Here is a 20,246-nt window from a genome sequence, read left to right on the forward strand (position 1 = left end):
CATGCTAAAACTGACATGTCTACTTTTTGTGGTTATTACATTTATAGAGAACTGAGCTTGACCTGTGAATAGGAAGCTGCAGGGTCTTAGCAGCTCATTGTAATGTATGTCTCTGGTCTCTTTCATAAGGAAACGAGTGTGTCATCGTCATACAGCACTGCTGTAAGTGACAGAAACTTACTTCATGCAAGTGAAATGAAGAAACAACAACCTGCAATCTAGTTTATGTGACTGTAAGTATTACAAGCTTTGGGGATCTTTCATTTTCATTTAGCAATAATACAGTTATAATGACTGGATTTTATTTATTTTTAATTCCAGTATAATCAACATTATACAAGTCACGGCCAAAGGGTCTCAAACGTTTCTCTGTGTGTAGTTTTAAGGATATTATTTTGACATGATACTTTTGATGGGTGATGCATGCGTTAATGATCCAGCATCTTGAAGAATGGGACGAGAAAATGATTAGCTTTTAGTAAAGAAACAGGACGCCGTCAAAATATTGTATAGCATCTTCACATAAAAATGTATTAATGGCAAAGGACCTTTTTATTAGATGTACTGCCTAACCACCGGTCTACCACAGATATGTCTTATAAACTGCATGTTTTATTGATGGTTGCAAGAAAAATGATCACTATTAACTGAATGAAGCCTAACTTCCCACGGCTGCTCACTGGACACATGTCTACTTGATGGAATACACATGACTGCCCAGCTGCAGCTAAAAGTATAAAGTATCATTTTTACCAGAAGGTGGGCACCAGTTATTGACTGTCTTGGTTGTGATCCCTGTATCTGTAAAACCTCATTTGTTTTTCATTTATCATCATCATTATTCTATCTATTCATCACTAACCCTGCGCAGAATTTTTATAGTGACAGCAATATATAACTGCAGGTGTGCTCTACCTGCACTGTAAAACTTTTCACCGTAAAGTTACAGTAATATACTGGCAGCAGCTTCACCAGTAAACTACTGTTTATTTACAGTAAGCATACAGTTTTTAAATTTGACGGTATTTTACTGTAAATAGATATAGATGTATATTTGAATTTACAGTAATATACAGGCTGCAGTGTAATTCCCGCCTTTTCCTTTATTTTCCCAAGATGCATTGGTTTACAGTGCCAGTGTTGTTTCTATATGACAAATGAACCCAGTCTCAAGATGTTTTTTTCTTCTTCTTTTGTGATGTTAACTGCTTGTAATTGTGTATTAAAGGCAATAAAAAAAAAAGTATCAACTTGGATATTTCAAAGAACTGAAGGCCAACCACGCTCAGTAGTCTGTTGCTCAGTAAGTCGTGAACATCCATTTATTACGGGTTTCATGATCTGGATTCTTTGGTTTAAATGTTTTCATAGATGTCGCAACTTGGATCAGTCTCTTCTCCGTCTATTTCCTGGTTATCCAAGCAGATCGTCACCATCTTGCCTGCTGAGTTTGAGATAGTTTGGTAAAGGTCACTCGCTGGTTGCTGGAGGCTTGTGTAAAGGTCATCTGGGTCATCTTCATCCTATAATAAATATATTAATCTTGATGCATCATGTTTTTAAAGTCTGGCTACAGTATGTCACTCCTGAGTCACTGAAACCTTTTCATGAAGTGGTTCAAGGCATTGTCTCCTCACTAGGGTTGGGTACCGAAACTCGGTGCCAATAGGGAACCGGTGCCGACGTAAACGGTAGTAACGAGACCGAATAAGAACGAAAGTTTCGGTGCCTCATTTCGGTGCTTGACTTTACACTACACCTGACAGCACGTAACATTAGCCTACCTTTAGCTAGCAGCTGGATTAAACACCGGTAAAATGCTGACAGCTAACGTTAAACAGTGTAAAGTGTGACTGTATTTCACTGTGGAGGACTTCAACAGATGTAACAGTCTGCTCTGCAGCGCAGCAGCAGCTGCCGTTGTCGGAATTCATAGATATACAGTATGTTTATATGGTCGGAATTAAACAACACAGATGGTGCGTTCACTTGCAGCTGCCATTGTCGGAATTAAACAACACAGACGGTGCGTTCACTTGCAGCTGCCATTGTCGGAATTAAACAACACAGACGGTGCATTCTCTTAAAACAGGTAGCCTCGTGGTGCATTCACAGTAATTGTAAAATACCCTTTTCCCATCTGGGGTTCAACAGCAATATACTGGTGAAATAAGTTATTGTTATTGTTATAGTTATTACATTATTATTAAATCTTTAATTTTGACCATGGCCTTAGCAATAAACAAGTCACTGACTGTTGTTTACTACCCTTATTTTTTTTCTTCTTTTTTTTTTTTAACTTTATTGAAAAGTACCGGTTCAGGCACCGGCACCGTTTTAAAAGTATCGATTTAGCACCGGAATCGAAAAAAAACCACACGATACCCAACCCTACTCCTCACTGATTCTCAAATATATGAATACAATATGAAATGTAAACATTTGAACATGGGAAATCAAATTTAAAATATAATCTTAAAATAATACACTGGCTACTTCCTGAGTTTGAGGATATCGTTTTCATTTTAAACAAACTGTATATAGCCAAATACAATACACATGTGGCTCAATCCAAGATGTAAGATGTTTCCTTACCGTGTTTGGATGACTGCTCAGTGGTTGTGGTTGTCTTCTGTTGGGTCAAACAACAATCCATTAGTGATTAATCATAATGTTTAGGTCTATTTTTATAGATAGGACAGGAAATGAAAGGCAGTGTCTTCCTTTGTTACTTCACATGAAACGGAAAGTCAAGAAAGCTTGATGCTGCATGTAAAAGAACTAACATTTGTTCATCACAATTGATGTAGTTATATTGTTTTAGAGCGTCCAATACCATTAGGTTATAAAGCATTCCTAAAAACATTCATGAACATTGCAGTAGTCTCTCACCCATGTCGTACACTTCTATAGATACACCCGAAGATAACTGCAGTTATAGTGATGACTATAGTTACACCAATCAAGGCGCTTAGAATCTGTATTTGTGTTGAACTGTCGGCATCTCCATCCTCTAAAATATTCAAAAGAAAAAAATCTTTGTCAGAAAAAGGACACTGGTATTTGCCCTTAAGATGGCTAATTATTGTATGCGTTTATTAAATTTAGCCAAAGTATGAGGGAAAAATATAATATCGGTTTACCTTCCACAGTGATATTCAGATGGAGAATGTATGTTTCACCAGGATGTGTACACTCACAGGTGTGGTTCCCACTATCCACTGGTGTTAAACTGGTCAGGTGGAGAAATACAGTCTGATTCACCATCATAAGAGTGAATCTGGAGTCACATTGGTTCTCAAAGTCCTGTCCATATCGATACATCAGACGACACTCTTCTCCCCCGCTCATCTCTGTTCTGATCTTACACACTAGAAGTGTGATGGGACTCAGTGTTGTATTGGTGCATATCGGAGTAACATCCGGTTCTCTCCCGATGGTTTTCACAAGAGTCACTGCAAAAAAACCAAAGTTAGGAAACTTATTACAGGCTACACATTATTCTAGCAAACTGCAAAACTAGCTGACTGGCATGCATTGCATGTTATTAAAATCTCCTGTACATACCTGCAGAGTCAAAACCCAAACACAGTGGCAGGAGCAGAACATAACACAGTGTCAACTGACCCATGATGAGAGAGAGGTCTGAGTAACCGTGTTGCAGTCGGGAAACTATACTGAAGAGGGGGGTGGGGGGACAAGACTACACAGACCTCAAACTACCTAAAATACCTTTAAAGCACATGAGCTGATAAAGTGTCCTAGAAAGGAAGTAAAAGAACTCTCAACACAATTTTTATAAAGAATGCTCTCCATATTATACTTACCACAATAGCATTATACCCAACAAGCATAGCACATATACTATAACTTAACACATGGTGATTGACATTGACCATATTTAATTTGAAAAGGTTTTGGAGTAAAAGTATTTTTTTCCATTAATATCCAGTACAGTTATAACAAAGAGCCATTGGAAAATGACCTTCTCAATTAGCAACACTATTTTATAATCCACAACAGTGATAGATGTATGAATAATTATGAGAATAAAAAAAAAAGGTCTCAACTTCTTCGTTGAGGATTCTGTACATGATTTATGACAATGAATGCGTGTTAAAAAATGAAAGGGTAACTTAACATGCCCTAATAATCTTGCAACATCCAACCAGAGGGCTGCTTTACAGCACAGTGTTAAATTACTCTTTAAATTGATCCTATAAGAGGAATAAGACACCAGGTGATTTAGCATTTACATACAACTTGTCATTAGTCTTTGCCAAAAAAATAAATTGAAATCATAATATATAGCTTTTAAAAAAAAACTGGATTTTGGATTCAGATGTTTTGATAGATTGCAGTCTCTCTTTCATCTATTTCCTCATTACCCAGATGGACAGTCACTATGCTGTTGCTGGCTGAATTCCTCTTGTTGTCGTGTTGACGGTGGACCGAGGAGATGGTCTGGTAGAGATCATCGGCTGGCTGCTGGAGGCTTGTGTAGGGGTCATCGAGGTCATCTGGGTCATTTTGGTCCTGTGGAAACATCAACATATTACTGCATCTTGCTTTTAAAATGCAGGCTAAAGGAGATTACATCCGGATAGTTATTGTGAATTATCCTGGAAATACAAGTCATTGCTACCTTGTATTAAACAAGTGTAAGTAAAGATGCCAACTATTGTATCTTCTCCTGGCATAGACCTACAGTAGCTCTTACATACATATCTGCAGTGGAGGAATGTAGCTACAGTAAGTACATGTACACACAAGTTCTGTGCTTACACATTTGAGGTACTAGCACCATAAACTTTGTATTTTCTTTTGCTTTAAATTCAGAAAGAAATGTTGAACATTATTATACATTTTTGCATAAGAACATGATGAGCTTAACAAACATGAATTTTCATTAGTGTTCTTAACAGTATAGCCTATACAACAGCGGTGGCGCCAGGGAGGGGCTAGGGGATGCTGTAGCTACCCCTAGGTTTGCCATAGCACCCCCTTAGCACCCCCAAGAAATTGCTGTGGTTGATTTATAAATAAATAAAAAATCGTTAATGTGTAAATAGTATAATTTATATTTGAAAAATGAATAAACATTAATAAAACTAAGGCTAAAAAACTGATGAGGTGATCTATTGGGCACACATTGAACTTTTGACCTTACTTCCGCAGTAAAGTATTCACAAAGAAGAAGAAGAGCTCAATATTTGGAGCCGTTAGGATTAGAGAAGTGAGTCTAACGCTAGCAATGGATAGTTTTTTACTCCCTAAACGTCAAGGTGTGGAGACTTTATGAAAACCTGTAAATGAGACTGAGAGATATGGTGAACTTGTCACCAACCGGGACGAAGAAAAGCGGCCGGAGGAAGGTGATCTGACCACGGCCGTGATTGCTGCTGAGGATGCTTAACGTCACCCTGCTGTACAGGGGATCGCACAGCCAGGCCACAGTGGGGGAGTCAGCTGATAGGGGTCCATGCAAGAACTTTACTCTTATCTCTGTCTCGTAGAAGAGCATTACAGTAAACATGTGTTTTACAGAAATGTGAATAAATGGATCACCGAATCTAAAGTTATACAGCGCACTAGACATCGGTTTATTTTTAGCCCAGAAAACGTGTTCGCCCTCAGTGGCTTATTTAGATATACAAAGTCACTACAGATATGACTACAGTATTTTGACCATACGTGCAAGTGTGAAAACTGTGTGAGGATACATGCGCGTGTTTTTATGTGTGTGCTTGGCTATGTGTGGTGTATTTGGCCTGCTGCATTACTCTTCTGAGCCAATGTATGAGAGCTGCAGTAATGATTGTTTGAACCCGGCATGTTGGCAGGTATTTGAAATATGTTTGGTGGGCTAATCAGAGTTCTATGGTGCTGTTGTATCGGCAACTTTAAATCAGTCTCTCTCGTTCGCTCGTTTAGTAAACCACGGCGGAGGTGGGTGGGCATCTGCGCGAGTGTGTATACGTTAGCATTAGCCATTTGTGTCAAGGGAAACTCAAAATTTCAGAGCACCCTCACTGAAACGTCCAGCAACCCCAAAGCACCTGCAAAAGAACATCTCTGGCGCCGCCACTGCTATACAATTAGAGCTGAAAAGATTAGTTGATTTAGAAAATGTATCAACTATTTTGATAACTGTTAGTTATTTTATCATGCTAGAATGCAAAACCATTTCATGGTCCCAGCTTCTCAGATCTGAGGATTTGCTGCTTTTGTTTGTCATTAATTTGATCATTTTTAATTTATTCGTAATCCTTTTGAGGTTTGGAGGCTTGATTGGACCAAAAGTGTCACTATTTCAGAAATTTAACAAACTAAACAATCAATCGAAATGATTACTCTAGAACTAAACCAGCAGATTAATAGAAAATGAAAAGAAAAGTCCTTAAAAAGAGCTACGCCTTAACCAACTACAACAGCAAAATGCGATTACATTAATGCATGAGTAATAATAATCTAATAAGATATAGTACAAAACTCACCCTATATATTTCAGAATTGAATACTTTTGATTAGTGCTGTCAGTTAAGCACTATTAACAGCGTTAAAGCAAACCCATTTGAACGGTGTCAATTTTTTTATCGCAAGATTAACGTTCTTTTTGGCCTAGCAAACTTTGTAGTTTTTTTCACATGCTGTTGCAACAACTAGTAACGTTAGAAAAACTACAAAACCACACCGGATCTAGCTAGACCGGAAACAAAACAACAGGCACGCCACACACACTTGTTTGGGCTTGCGAGCCGGCCAGAGAGTAGTAGGCTAACGTTATGAGTGGGTTGTGAGCGCGAGACGCCAAAATGGATGCCAATGAGATTCTGAATGGAAAGTTTACTTTTAAAAAGTTGCCAAATGGTTCCATTGAAGACCAAAGTGATCTGTGTGTTTTGTCGTTGTGAACTGAGCGATCATCGCGGCACGTCCAGTCTGAAATACCACTTGGTGGTGGCCAAGCACACAGCTGATGCAAATTCTCCGCCCCCTCGTCAAATCCAGGCGACAAAAGCACAAAGCAAGCCGATCCACTTTTCTATGTTGATAAGAGCATTAAAATGAAAAAAAAAATAATGGTACAAAAAGAAATCAAGGGGCATTTAGAATAGATAAAAATGTGCGATTAATTGCGAGTTAACTATGACATTAATGCGATTAATCACGATTAAATATTTTAATCGTTTGACAGCACTACTTTTGATACTTCAGGTACATTTTCCTGATACATACTTTTACTTAAATAAACATTTTCAATGCAGGGTTTTACTTGCATGTGAGTGTTTTTATAGTGTGGTATTTGTACAATTTTATCTGAATACTTCCTCCACGACTGCACATCTGTTATTTTAATTTATGGTTAAAAGGTTTCCTCTTGTTGCAGACACACTAACACTCTGCCCTTTGCATCACCCTAAAGATGTTGTGGTGGCATTGTGGTCAAGATACAACACCTAAACTGTGAGAACATTTGGATATTTGTTTCATATCTCTGCCTCTCATCATTTCCTGTCTGCATGCAACCTATTTTTTTGAAACAATAAAAAGGCCTCAGCTAAACGCCTCGAATTTTAAAGTATATGTATATACACATAAAAATAGCTACTTTATACATGTAAATGTATAGTACAAAAGAATAAGTGGCTCACCAAAGAGACGGGGGTTTCACAGACAGGTGCTCCTGACCTCGTATTGTGTCTGCAAATAAGATGTCAGAGTTAGAAGTGGAAAACAAAAAATACAAAACGAAATACACAAGTTACTGCTGTAAAAAACTCTTTATTCAATATTAAAAACTACATTATTTTACAAGGTTTAAAGCTCTGAATCAGAAAGAATTTTTCACCTGCGATGTTTTTTTCTCAGGATATGTCCAGTGGCAACTACGGACACAACAATGCATGCAAAACCAATCACAGTAATGAGCAGTATCCTGGACCTAAGCTCTTCATTTTCAAGAAGATTGGAAAGACAAAAAAAAGTATCGCCCATTAAACACAAAAAGAAACACACTTACCTTCCACAGTGATACTGAAGCAGAATATTTGTTCGTCCACCATGAAGCCTATATTTGACATTTGACAGTTTTAGTACCAAAGTTACAATAAATGTACCTTCCACAGTGATGTTGAGACGGAGAATATCTTTTCCATCAGGAAATGGACACACACAGGTGTAGTTCCCACTGTCCGCTGGTGTTAACCCGGTCAGGTGGAGAAATACAGTCTGATTCACCATCATTAAAGTGAACCTAGATTCACATATTGTAAACAAGTCCTCTCCACCCGGAGGATACGCCACAAAACAGTCATCTCCCCTTCTCCTTTCTCTGCTGATCTTACAACGGATAAGTGTGCCTTTACGCCAGGAGTCAATGGTGCATAGCCGAGCCACATATGGATCCCTCCCTGTGGTTGTCACAAAAGTCACTGCAAACAACAGGATAGAGATTTTAAAGGACTCAGTTTTTGTTTTAATTTCACCCATCACATTTTTCTCCTTTGACTGCACTAGAATAAGAAGGACTTAGACAAACACAAACTGATAAACTGATATGTAATGAGAAGCTCCTGTACTGTACCTTCATTGTCAAAACAGAAACACAGTGGGAGAAGATGAACAAGCCAGAGTTTCCATTGATCCATAATCACAGAATGCTGTCAGTAATCTATACTGAAGACAGGAAGACACAGCGAGCCCCCCCTTTTGCAACCTTTAGAAATGCCTCGTGAGCTCATGGGATGATAGTGACGTGTCCTTAAAAGGAAGTACAACACTTGTTCTACTTTTACATTAAGTCTCTCTGTGGGTGAATCTTTTAATTTTGGTTGAAAGCAGCACTTTATAAAGCTTTAATCCTGATTGGAAAAAATATCTGCATAATGTGGAGAGACAACCCAGGCTGAGATTTTTTTGATTCTCAGCTTTTATTTTTGAAGCAGGGGCTTCAAATTGAATTGAGCACACATTTAAGCTCTCAGGATGTGTTTCAGTAAAGTTCAACAACTCATTTGTTAACAGTGGCTGTTATGAAGGGTGACCTGTTGTTATTCAGTCTGAACACAGACAAAACATCCAAGCATCACCTTATGTTCAGTACATTTTAAATTTGATGCCGTTGTGTTTCTAAGTTTGTTATCATGTTTGGTTAAATCAGGGCTCGATTTGTACAGGGCGAGATAATCTACCGAAAGAACCCACAAAGCCTCACTTTGGTTTGGTCTTCTTTCAACCACTGTAACAAACTTAAGCTGCAGTAAAGGGTTGGTTTACTGATGATAGATAAATCTGCTACTGCAGGTCGTCCCTCTTCAAAGTCCTCTGTGTGCAGAGAAAGTCTCCAGGTAGATTTGGGTAAAGACTAAGTTCATGAAGGCAGCTGAGGAGTCAGGTCAAGAAGCAGAGGTGTATAAAGTACTAGAGACCCATACTTGAGTAAAAGTACAAGTGCTCTATCAAAAAAGTGACTTGAGTAGAAGTAGAAGTGCTCTTCAAGCACCCCACTTAAGTGGAAGTACTAAAGTATTCAACATTTTTTGTACTTAAGTATTGCAAGTAGTTTATTTTAAAATGTACTACTCAAGTACTAAAAGTAAAAGTACAAGTATTGTGTTATGTAGTTATTAAAGAAAGCAGTCAAATTGTTATTGTTGGAGTTCAACTATTTACTTGGTATTAAGGCAGTCACAAGCTGTACATTGTTGGATATGAAGGAAGTTTCTGAACTAAACTCCAAAAGGTACATTAATGTCACAGCTGTTATAACTACTATTATCTGATATAACAGTGGGTTATTAATCACTTATTAACAAATACTGAAATAAAATGTGTGATGTAGAGGAAAGCAAAATACAGATAAACTAGCAGCTTCACATCACAGGGTCAAACGGTTAACATTCAGTACTCACTGCAGACTCAAACAACTCAGGAATAGATTACTCTGCTGCAACAATAACTAAATAGAAAGAGTACAAACGTATATCGTCTCTGACTTCTGAACGGGCGACCGTAATGAAAAGAAACACGACGCGATCTCGGGGATGTCTTACGTAACTTTCTTTCGTAATTATCGTACGTAAATAATGTACACACACACACACACACACTGTAACCTACACAGTCTCTGTTGTGTGAGGAATTCACAACACCAACGACTAATTATGGAGCACATAAAACATTTATCGGAGTAAAAGTAAAAGTGGAAGTAGGAGAAAAAAATAATACTCCAGTAGAGTACAGATACAGCTTTTTAGTACTTAAGTACAGTAGTGAAGTAGTTCTACTTCATTACTATACAGCTCTGTCAAGAAGACAGCTAAATAAACTGAGTGTTAAAAGTTCAGAAACAACCCCTGCTTACATCACTGATGATGTGTTCAAGAGCACTGGGGGAAATACTGTATTTTTCTCTGAAATCACAGTTTTCTCCTTTGAAATTTCCATTCTGGTCCGACGTCCGTTTTTGTTTTGATCCCCTCTACATGACCTAAAAATCCTCGGCATCTTTCTAAACAGTTGCATGACCAGGGACGTCTGCATAAAAATGTCCTCCTGAAAAGGTAAGCACTGAGCTTCACTAATTTATCACAGCTAATAGTAGGGAATGACATCTATAAACTTGGACAACATTATTATCTTTATGGAAGAAATGGTATAGGTTTATTTAGTTTTTATTGTTTATGGGATACGCAAAATAGTAAGGCCAGCACTCACTGAACCCCAACTGCAAAGTGTGTATTTTAAGACCAGTTTTTTTTTATATCGAGCTAGCTTTGGCTATCATCAACTATATATACTGTATGTACATTGACATCATGGGATGTTGGGTTTAGTGTTCGTCGAGCCTGGGGTACAAGGGGCCGGGGGGAGCAACGGTCTCCATTATTCTAAATATGGACTACAGTGCACCATTTTAAACTCTACCTGTCAGTATTACATATTACTCCCTTAAATAAAACTTATATTGAAATATTTAATTGTTATGGCTTTGCAGGTATTTGACTAACAGAATACCAAAACAAGTTGCAACATTATTTAAAAAACAAATTTATTGGATACTTTACAGTAATAAAATTAAATAGTATAATGCACCCAATGTGCTCCTTTTAAAACATTAAATTTACAATAAGATTAATAGAAAACAGGTGAGCTTGATCAGTTTTAGAATGAAATGCAAAAAAGTGCCCTGGACAGCAGACCCTGCTTTACTTGCAATTCAGTCGGATACATAAATCACATCGGAGTACATATTGTAGAATTAAAACTCTTCAAAAGCATCTTTACCTTTGTATCAGGTAAACACATTCAATTATATAGGACAGTTGAGTAAAGCTTGTTCTCTTTCTGTATGTAGGTGCTGTACGGCTCAATGTCTTCTGGCTCCTGCAGCAGCAGCACACAGACATATTAAAAAATATTAAAATGAAGTAAAATGAAGAGCAGATAACAGCAACTAAGTAGGTACAACATTTAATGTGCAGTACCGTGTTTGCATGACTTGTCAGCGCTTCTGATCGTCTTCTGTCAGACAAACAGAAACAACTCATTACAAATTGTTTATTCACATCTCCTTTGCTGAAATAGTTTTATTCCCCATCATAACTACAGTATATGTAGACTATATTAATGTCTTACCTGTGGTGATTTCTTCCGTGGATACAGCCGAGGATAACTCCAGTTATCGTGATGAATATAATTACACCAATAATTACAGCATTGAGGAAAGGCATGTCCGTAGAACTGCTTGCATCTTCATCTGCTAAAATATTGTCAAGAAAAGGAGCACACATTAAGATACTACCATCTGTTGTCCACAGTATCAGGTTTGTATTACTGGCCTATTATATTGTTAGTGTTAAGCACATCATCATTGTTTTGTTGTACTGCACTTTTATTTAGCCCGTCAAACAGTGGCGGATCTAGAAAATTTTACATGGGGGGGCAAAGGGGTAGCAAGAGATCTTGGTAGGGTGGCAGGGGAAGACGGTACATGGAAACCCTCATACATAAACTGATATGCCTTACTACGCCCCGCAACGCCCTGCTATGCCCTAAACTGCTACGCCCTAAACTGCTACAACTATTATTTCTATTCATAGTTCCATTATCTTTTTTGTTACTATAATTACCATTATTATGAATCATAATTCTCTATATCTGTATCCATCTGTATGTAACCAGCGACCACCAAGACCCTGGATATGTCTGATGTTTCTGTTGCACCAAATGCTTGCTCTTGGGAGAATTGTTGGGTCATTGTAACTTAAAGAGTGTGGTCTAGACCTACTCTATCTGTAAAGTGTCTTGAGAAGAGTGAACTGTTGTTGTATATGTAAATATTTACATATCTAACCCTATAACATATACAACAGAATGGAAATAGCCAAAAACTGAAAACACATCATGTCACAGGACATGTTATGTTACTGTACTGCAATTTATATGTAAGGAGAATATAAACCAACCATATGGTCCAGGGGTTACTGCAGCCTCCTCTTCCTCTCTGTCATCTTCATCCTCCTGATCACTCTCTGCCTCTGTCCCTCTCTCTGAACCTCCTCTTCATCCCTCACTGTCAATTCTTCCTTTCCCTCTTCTCTTTCCCTCATTTCTGCATCTCCTTCTGTGGTCTTCTCCTGCTCTGACCTGCCTGGTCTCTCCAGTTTACTGTCTTCTCCTTCTTCATTTCCCTCCTCCTCTTCCTCCTGTGCACTACTCAGGATTTTCTTGGCTGGCAATATCCCCACTTTTAGGCTTCAGCTAATATCTCCAGCTACTCTGGCCTGCAAAAGTCAAGATGTGAAAAGCTCTTGTTATTCTTGTATTACATTACACTGTAGGGCCCTGTAGCTAATAAGTAGCCTAAAAAACATAACATCAGACGAGATTTATTACATGCACACATCAGTTATGTTTAGACTAGCCTTCTTAATCCCGTTGTATTTGTTGTTTTCCCAGTTTGACAGTAAAGTATGTTGCCTGGTTTAATTTGTGCAGCCATATTGCCGTGATATGTGAGAGGAAGTGGATTTTATAATACTCCTTAACTAATCATATACAAATGATCGGTCTTAGCAAGCACTGTGTAGTGTGTTGTAACGTAACGCCACCGAAACGGCGACCCTCTGTAAACGTTATGAATTCAAACATGCCAGTTTGTAATATTCTGTATTATGCTCTTCTTGTCTTTACTGAAATCAAACTAATCAAACAGCAGAATGCGCTTACAACCCACGAGGGAGCAATTTGACTTTTGGCTAACAGAGCGCTGTTGTTGATACTGACTCGCCTTTAGCAGACATTATAATTATTACAAATTTAACTTTAGAGGAAACGTGTGTTTTAACTTCACCTGGGAAACAGACTTCACTTTGAGAGGCTCGGGGAGGGGCAGCTCAGTCGCTCCAGTCTTTGCCGGGATGCAGGGCCCCCACGCGCAAACTCGCTCTGTGCGAGCCTGATTGTGCGAACGCTGCTCTGCACGTTTGATGCAGGGACGTAGCTAAGTATTTGAGGGGCAGGGGGCTAAGATTACATCTACAATTATTATTTATTATGAATTAATATAAATTAATTGTTTGTTTCAATGTTTTAAGAAGCCTGTGCACATAGTGGCAGTTTGTTTTTACAAGCAAAGTTTTTTGAATGCCAAAGTTAGGGGGGCAGCTGGGGGGGCAAGGCCCTACAGTGGGGGGGCAGCTGCCCCCCCTTGCCCCCCTGTAGATCCGCCCCTGCCGTCAAATAAAGCACACACTGGAAAATAACCAGAGAAATGCATACAGTTTGAAACACAAAAGCAAGACAAGAAAATCAAACACTTACCTTCCACAGTGATGTTAAGATGGAGAAAATCTGTTCCACCAGGATGTGAACACTGACAGGTGTGGTTCCCACTATCCACTGGTGTCAAACCAGACAGGTGGAGAAATACAGTCTGATTCACCATCATAAGAGTGAATCTGGAGTCACATTCGTTCTTAAAGTCCTCTCCATCTCGATACAGCAGACGACACTCTCCTCCGCCGCTCGTCTCTGTTCTGATCTTACACACTATAAAGACGATGGGACTCAGTGTTGTATTGGAACATATCGGAGTAACATCTGGTTCTCTACCGATGGTTTTCTGCAGTTGCTTCCCAGTCTCTGCAATCAATTAAAATCAAAAAGTCAATGTAGTATGAAATAGATTCAACGAGTAAGCACATGCTATATTTATGCATTTGTCAAATTAAAGCTACAGTAGTTCCTGTACAGTACCTTTGGTGTCGAAGACATACAAAGTTAGCTGCAGGAGCAGAACTAACCACATTTTCCATCTACCCATTACTGGTGCAACTGCTGCTGGCAGGGTACAGTATGATGTACTGTAAAGGAGGAGGACACACTGACAACTTTGTACTGCGGCCATCTAAACCTCAAACTCTGAGCTCTCACAGAGGTACGAGGGGATGTGAGGTCCTCTAAAAAGGAAGTGCAACACGTGAACGCTTTTGCTTTCATGTCAGGATACTCTAGAAAGTCAATGTTTGGGAGAAAGTAGCATTGATCTAAATAAGTTTCACTGCATGCACAACCCCAATCACAGGTCTTCACTTTGATGAGGCAATGAGAAGATTATATTATTATTAATCAGGCAAAGACTTAGGAAGTAGAGCACCTGTAGTAAACACATGTGCTACTTCTTTGTGATGAACCCATAATAAAAAGTGCCATCCACTACATTTGCTGAACAAGTTCATGAAAAGAAATATCAGGTACATGCAAGTGAAAGTGCCCCCCCTCCCTCGCCCCAGGACTTGTACACTGGTAGGACCAGGAAGCGGGCAGAGAACATCACCAAAGACCCCACACATCCTGCACACACACACTTTAACCTCCTCCCCTCTGGCGGGCGCTACAGATCCCTGCACACAAAAACAACCAGACACAAGAACAGCTTCTTTCCCACTGCCATCACTCTACTAAACACTTGATAAGAGGGGTCATCCCCACTTTGGCCACAAAACCACTTCCCTACACATTACATGCTTATCATTCCAATATGCATCTTGCACACTACTTTTCACTATTACTTTCTGCACTTTACATTGCACTCCATGTGTACTGGACTTGATATTATGTCTTATTTGTATATTTGTATATTATGTTGATATGTGCCTATATGTGTATATTGTTGTCTCTATTTTACAGTATGTTACTACTAAGTGTCTATTTTTTGAATAGTCAAATTTCAAAAGTCAAATTCCTTGTGTACGTAAGTATACTTGGCCAATAAATCTGATTCTGATTCTGAAATGAAGACACAACAACCTGTAATCTAGTTTATGTGACTGTAAGTATTACAAGTTTTGGGGATCTTTCATATTCAGTTAGCAATTATAAAGTTATAATGACTGAATTTTATTTTTTTTAATTCCAGTATAATCAAGATTATACAAGTCACGGCCAAAGGGTCTCAAACGTTTCTCTGTGTGTAGTTTTAAGGATATTATTTTGACATGATTGTGATCATCAGAAAGGCCTCAACTCAAAGCAAGGTGTGTGCGTTAGAAAATAAAATAGTCCTACAAGAGGAGTTATATTTTAAAAACTTTATTGCATTGACTTGTTGACCACTGCAATAGTTTGATACAGAACATCTATGAACAAATTACAAGCGACCAGCAACAACTTAAAATAATTAGGAGTGTTGAGGATAAATATTATCAGAAATAAACCTATTCCTTTGATGGGTGATGCATACATAATCCAGCATCTTGAAGAATGTGACCAGAAAATGATTAGCTTTTAGTAAAGAAATAGGACGCCGTCAAAATATTGCATAAAATCTTCACATAAAAATGTATTAATGGCAAAGGACCTTTTTTATTAGATGTACTTCCTAACCACCGGTCTACCATAAGTCTTATATACTGCATGTTTTATTAATGGTTGCAAGAAAAATGATCACTATTAAGGGGATGAAGACTAACCCCCCCCAACTACAGAAAGTAGCGTACAGTGCCTTGCGAAAGTATTCGGCCCCCTTGAACGTTTCGACCTTTTGCCACATTTCAGGCCTCAAACATAAAGATATAAAACTGTAATTTTTTGTGAAGAATCAACAACAAGTGGGTCCCAATTATGAAGTGGAACGAAATTCATTGGCTATTTCAAACTTTTTTAACAAATAAAAAACTGAAAAAGTGGGCGTGCAAAATTATTCAGCCCCTTTACTTTCAGTGCAGCAAACTCTCTCAGAAGTTCAGTGAGGATCTCTGAATGATCCAATGTTGACCTAAATGACTAATGATGATAAATAGAATCCAGCTGTGTGTAATCAAGTCTCCGTATAAATGCACCTGCTCTGTGATAGTCTCAGAGGTCCGTGTAAAGCGCAGAGAGCATCATGAAGAACAAGGAACACACCAGGCAGGTCCGAGATACTGTTGTGGAGAAGTTTAAAGCCGGATTTGGATACAAAAAGATTTCCCAAGCTTTAAACATCCCAAGGAGCACTGTGCAAGCGATAATATTGAAATGGAAGGAGTATCAGACCACTACAAATCTCGAAGACCCGGCCGTCCCTCTAAACTTTCAGCTCATACAAGGAGAAGACTGATCAGAGATGCAGCCAAGAGGCCCATGATCACTCTGGATGAACTGCAGAGATCTACAGCTGAGGTGGGGAACTCTGTCGCATAGGACAACAATCAGTCGTATACTGCACAAATCTGGCCTTTATGGAAGAGTGGCAAGAAGAAAGCCATTTCTTAAAGATATCCATAAAAGTGTCGTTTAAAGTTTGCCAAAAGCCACCTGGGAGACACCCCAAACGTGTGGAAGAAGGTGCTGTGGTCAGATGAAACCAAAATCGAACTTTTTGGCAACAATGCAAAACGTTATGTTTGGCGTAAAAGCAACACAGCTCATCACCCTGAACACACCATCCCCACTGTCAAACGTGGTGGCAGCATCATGGTTTGGGCCTGCTTTTCTTCAGCAGGGACAGGGAAGATGGTTAAAATTGATGGGAAGATGGATGGAGCCAAATACAGGACCATTCTGGAAGAAAACCTGATGGAGTCTGCAAAAGACCTGAGACTGGGACGGAGATTTGTCTTCCAACAAGACAATGATCCAAAACATAAAGCAAAATCTACAATGGAATGGTTCACAAATAAACATATCCAGGTGTTAGAATGGCCAAGTCAAAGTCCAGACCTGAATCCAATCGAGAATCTGTGGAAAGAACTGAAAACTGCTGTTCACAAACGCTCTCCATCCAACCTCACTGAGCTCGAGCTGTTTTGCAAGGAGGAATGGGCAAAAATGTCAGTCTCTTGATGTGCAAAACTGATAGAGACATACCCCCGCGACTTACAGCTGTAATCGAGCAAAAGGTGGCGCTACAAAGTATTCACTTAAGGGGGCTGAATAATTTTGCACGCCCAATATTTCAGTTTTTTATTTGTTTAAAAGGTTTGAAATATCCAATAAATTTCGTTCCACTTCATGATTGTGTCCCACTTGTTGTTGATTCTTCACAAAAAATTACAGTTTTATATCTTTATGTTTGAGGCCTGAAATGTGGCAAAAGGTCGAAAAGTTCAAGGGGGCCGAATACTTTCGCAAGGCACTGTATGTCTACATGATGGAATACACGACTGCCTAGCTACAGCTAAGGCTACGTTTAGATGGAAACGATTTGAAGAGAAAATGCAGAGTGGCGTTGCATTATCACTTTTTATTCTGCGTTTAGACAAGCATTTTGGGGGGGAAATCTGCGTGCACTGCCACGCAACACCACCAAGTCCGCGCGCCTGCTCCAAACAACCTTAGATTACAAAGCCACAAAGGCACAACAGGGCGTGGACTGGGAGTCCTGCCAGTCAAAATATATAGACATATGGACCCAGTTTCTTCAGCAGTATGCTGTACCTGGAGGGACGTCATATCCACATGAGATAGACAATATCTGTAGAAGTCAGATATCATCAAAGCTAAAAGCCATCCGGACCAAGGATAGGCAGACTGTGGATACCCAACGGCGGAGTGGTCATGGGGGAGTAATCACTCTATAATTTGATTTATTTTAACGAAATATGGGGTGGGTCACCAACAACCACAACAATCAAGGCTAGTGTTGAATGTGCATTTTTAAGATTTCCACTCTGGAGGGTGGTTTCACTTTTTTGCGTTTTTATGCCCCCAAAAACGCTGTTGCCATCTAAACGATAAATCATCAATATTCTATCTATTAATCACTAACCCTACGCAGACTCTTTACAGCGACAGCAATATATAACCGTGTGCTCTACCTGCACTGTAAAACATTTCACCGTAAAGTTACAGTAATATACTGGCAGCAGCTTCGACAGTAAATTACTGTTTATTTACAGTAAGCACACAGGTTTTTAAATTTGAAGGTATTTTACTGTAAATACAGTTTATTACTGTATTATTTGAATGTACAGTAATATACTGGCTTCAGTGTAATTCCCGCCTTTTCCTTTTTTTTCCCAAGATGCATTGGTATTAACAGTAAATACCTGTAATCTGTAACGTGCTGTAATATTATCTTCTCCCAGAATTCATTGCCATTTACAGTATGATCCTGTATAACAATACAACAGTAAGATCCTGTAAGATTTTAGCGATACATTTACATCAAAGGTTTACAGTGACAGTGTTGTTTCTATATGACAAATGAAGCCCAGTCTCAAGATGTTTTTTTTCTTCTTTCTTTTGTTATGTTAATTGCTTGTAATTGTGTATTAAAGGCAATAAAAAAAGTATCAATTTGGATTTTTCAAAGAACTCATTATTGTATGCTTTTATTCAATTTAGCCAAAGTATGAGGGAAAAATATATCGGTTTACCTTCCACAGTGATATTCAGATGAAGGATGTATGTTCCCTCAGGATGTGTACACTCACAGGTGTGGTTCCCACTATCCACTGGTGTTAAACTGGTCAGGTGGAGAAATAGAGTCTGATTCACCATCATAAGAGTGAATCTGGAGTCACATTGGTTCTCAAAGTCCTGTCCATATCGATACAGCAGACGACACTCTTCTCCCCCGCTCATCTCTGTTCTGATCTTACACACTAGAAGTGTGATGGGACTCAGTGTTGTATTGGTGCATATCGGAGTAACATCTGGTTCTCTCCCGATGGTTTTCACAAGAGTCACTGCAAAAAAAACTAAGTTAGGAAACTTATTTAAGGCTACACATTATTCTAGCAAACTGCAAAACTAGCTGACTGGCATGCATTGCATGTTATTAAAATCTCCTGTACATACCTTCAGAGTCAAAACCCAAACACAGTGGCAGGAGCAGAACATAACACAGTGTCAACTGACCCATGATGAGAGAGAGGTCTGAGTAACAGTGTTGCAGTCGGGAAACTATACTGAAGAGAGGGGGGGGGGGGGGACAAGACTACACAGACCTCAAACTACCTAAAATATCTTTAAAGCACATGAGCTGATAAAGTGTCCTAGAAAGGAAGTAAAAGAACTCTCAACACAATTTTTATAAAGAATGCTCTCCATATTATACTTACCACAATAGCATTATACCCAACAAGCATAGCACATATACTATAACTTAACACATGGTGATTGACATTGACCATATTTAATTTGAAAAGGTTTTGGAGTAAAAGTATTTTTTCCATTAATATCCAGTACAGTTATAACAAAGAGCCATTGGAAAATGACCTTCTCAATTAGCAACTTTATTTTATAATCCACAACAGTGATACATGTATGAATAATAATGAGAATAAAAATAAGTCTCAACTTCTTCGTTGAGGATTCTGTACATGATTTATGAGAATGAATGCGTGTTAAAAAATTAAAGGGTAACTTAACATGCCCTAATAATCTTCCAACATCCAACCAGAGGGCTGCTTTACAGCACGGTGTTAAATTACTCTTTAAATTGATCCTACAAGAGGAATAAGACACCAGGTGATTTAGCATTTACATACAACTTGTCATTAGTCTTTGCCAAAAATCATTCAACAAATCATAGCGTTTCTTAAAAGCATGTTTGAATGTTGTTTTGTTAACATCTACATGTATAAAACAAGAGAAATGATTGTAATGCAATAACAAAACATATTTCAACATATTGTACAGTTATACTGTACAGTCATGTTATCTGGATTTTGGATTCAGATGTTTTGATAGATTGCAGTCTCTCTTTCATCTATTTCCTCATTACCCAGATGGACAGTCACTATGCTGTTGCT

At 38.6% G+C, this 20,246-nt stretch overlaps 3 protein-coding genes across 4 annotated transcripts; all 3 read right to left on the reverse strand.

Moving 5' to 3' along the window:
* Positions 1 to 1,233: 1,233 nt before the first annotated feature.
* LOC120554123 lies at positions 1,234 to 3,640 on the reverse strand. The gene is made up of 5 exons (XM_039792745.1): positions 3,568 to 3,640; positions 3,144 to 3,455; positions 2,893 to 3,013; positions 2,596 to 2,632; positions 1,234 to 1,523 (listed from the first exon to the last, which is right to left on the reverse strand). The coding sequence occupies exons 1-5, from the start codon at positions 3,629 to 3,631 to the stop codon at positions 1,356 to 1,358; spliced, it is 702 nt and encodes a 233-aa protein (XP_039648679.1). The 5' UTR covers positions 3,632 to 3,640; the 3' UTR covers positions 1,234 to 1,355.
* Positions 3,641 to 3,996: 356 nt separating this feature from the next.
* Positions 3,997 to 8,664, reverse strand: LOC120554124. 2 transcript variants are annotated; one of them, XM_039792746.1, is made up of 6 exons: positions 8,588 to 8,664; positions 8,121 to 8,435; positions 7,853 to 7,952; positions 7,656 to 7,704; positions 4,389 to 4,536; positions 3,997 to 4,217 (listed from the first exon to the last, which is right to left on the reverse strand). In XM_039792746.1, exons 1-6 carry the CDS (start codon positions 8,649 to 8,651, stop codon positions 4,207 to 4,209), a joined length of 687 nt encoding a protein of 228 aa, XP_039648680.1. In that variant the 5' UTR covers positions 8,652 to 8,664; the 3' UTR covers positions 3,997 to 4,206. The 2 variants fall into 2 exon arrangements, with proteins under 2 accessions (XP_039648680.1, XP_039648681.1); XM_039792747.1 differs by lacking the exons at positions 3,997 to 4,217; positions 7,853 to 7,952 and having other exon boundaries at positions 4,357 to 4,536.
* Positions 8,665 to 10,834: 2,170 nt separating this feature from the next.
* On the reverse strand, positions 10,835 to 19,363 carry LOC120554122 (cell surface glycoprotein CD200 receptor 1-A-like). Its single transcript, XM_039792744.1, has 6 exons — positions 19,291 to 19,363; positions 18,867 to 19,178; positions 13,828 to 14,148; positions 11,641 to 11,764; positions 11,490 to 11,526; positions 10,835 to 11,388 (listed from the first exon to the last, which is right to left on the reverse strand). The coding sequence occupies exons 1-6, from the start codon at positions 19,352 to 19,354 to the stop codon at positions 11,311 to 11,313; spliced, it is 936 nt and encodes a 311-aa protein (XP_039648678.1). The 5' UTR covers positions 19,355 to 19,363; the 3' UTR covers positions 10,835 to 11,310.
* Positions 19,364 to 20,246: the final 883 nt, after the last annotated feature.

This window comes from Perca fluviatilis, chromosome 24 (genome assembly GCF_010015445.1).
Source record: "Perca fluviatilis chromosome 24, GENO_Pfluv_1.0, whole genome shotgun sequence".
Classification (NCBI taxonomy): Eukaryota; Metazoa; Chordata; class Actinopteri; order Perciformes; family Percidae; genus Perca; species Perca fluviatilis.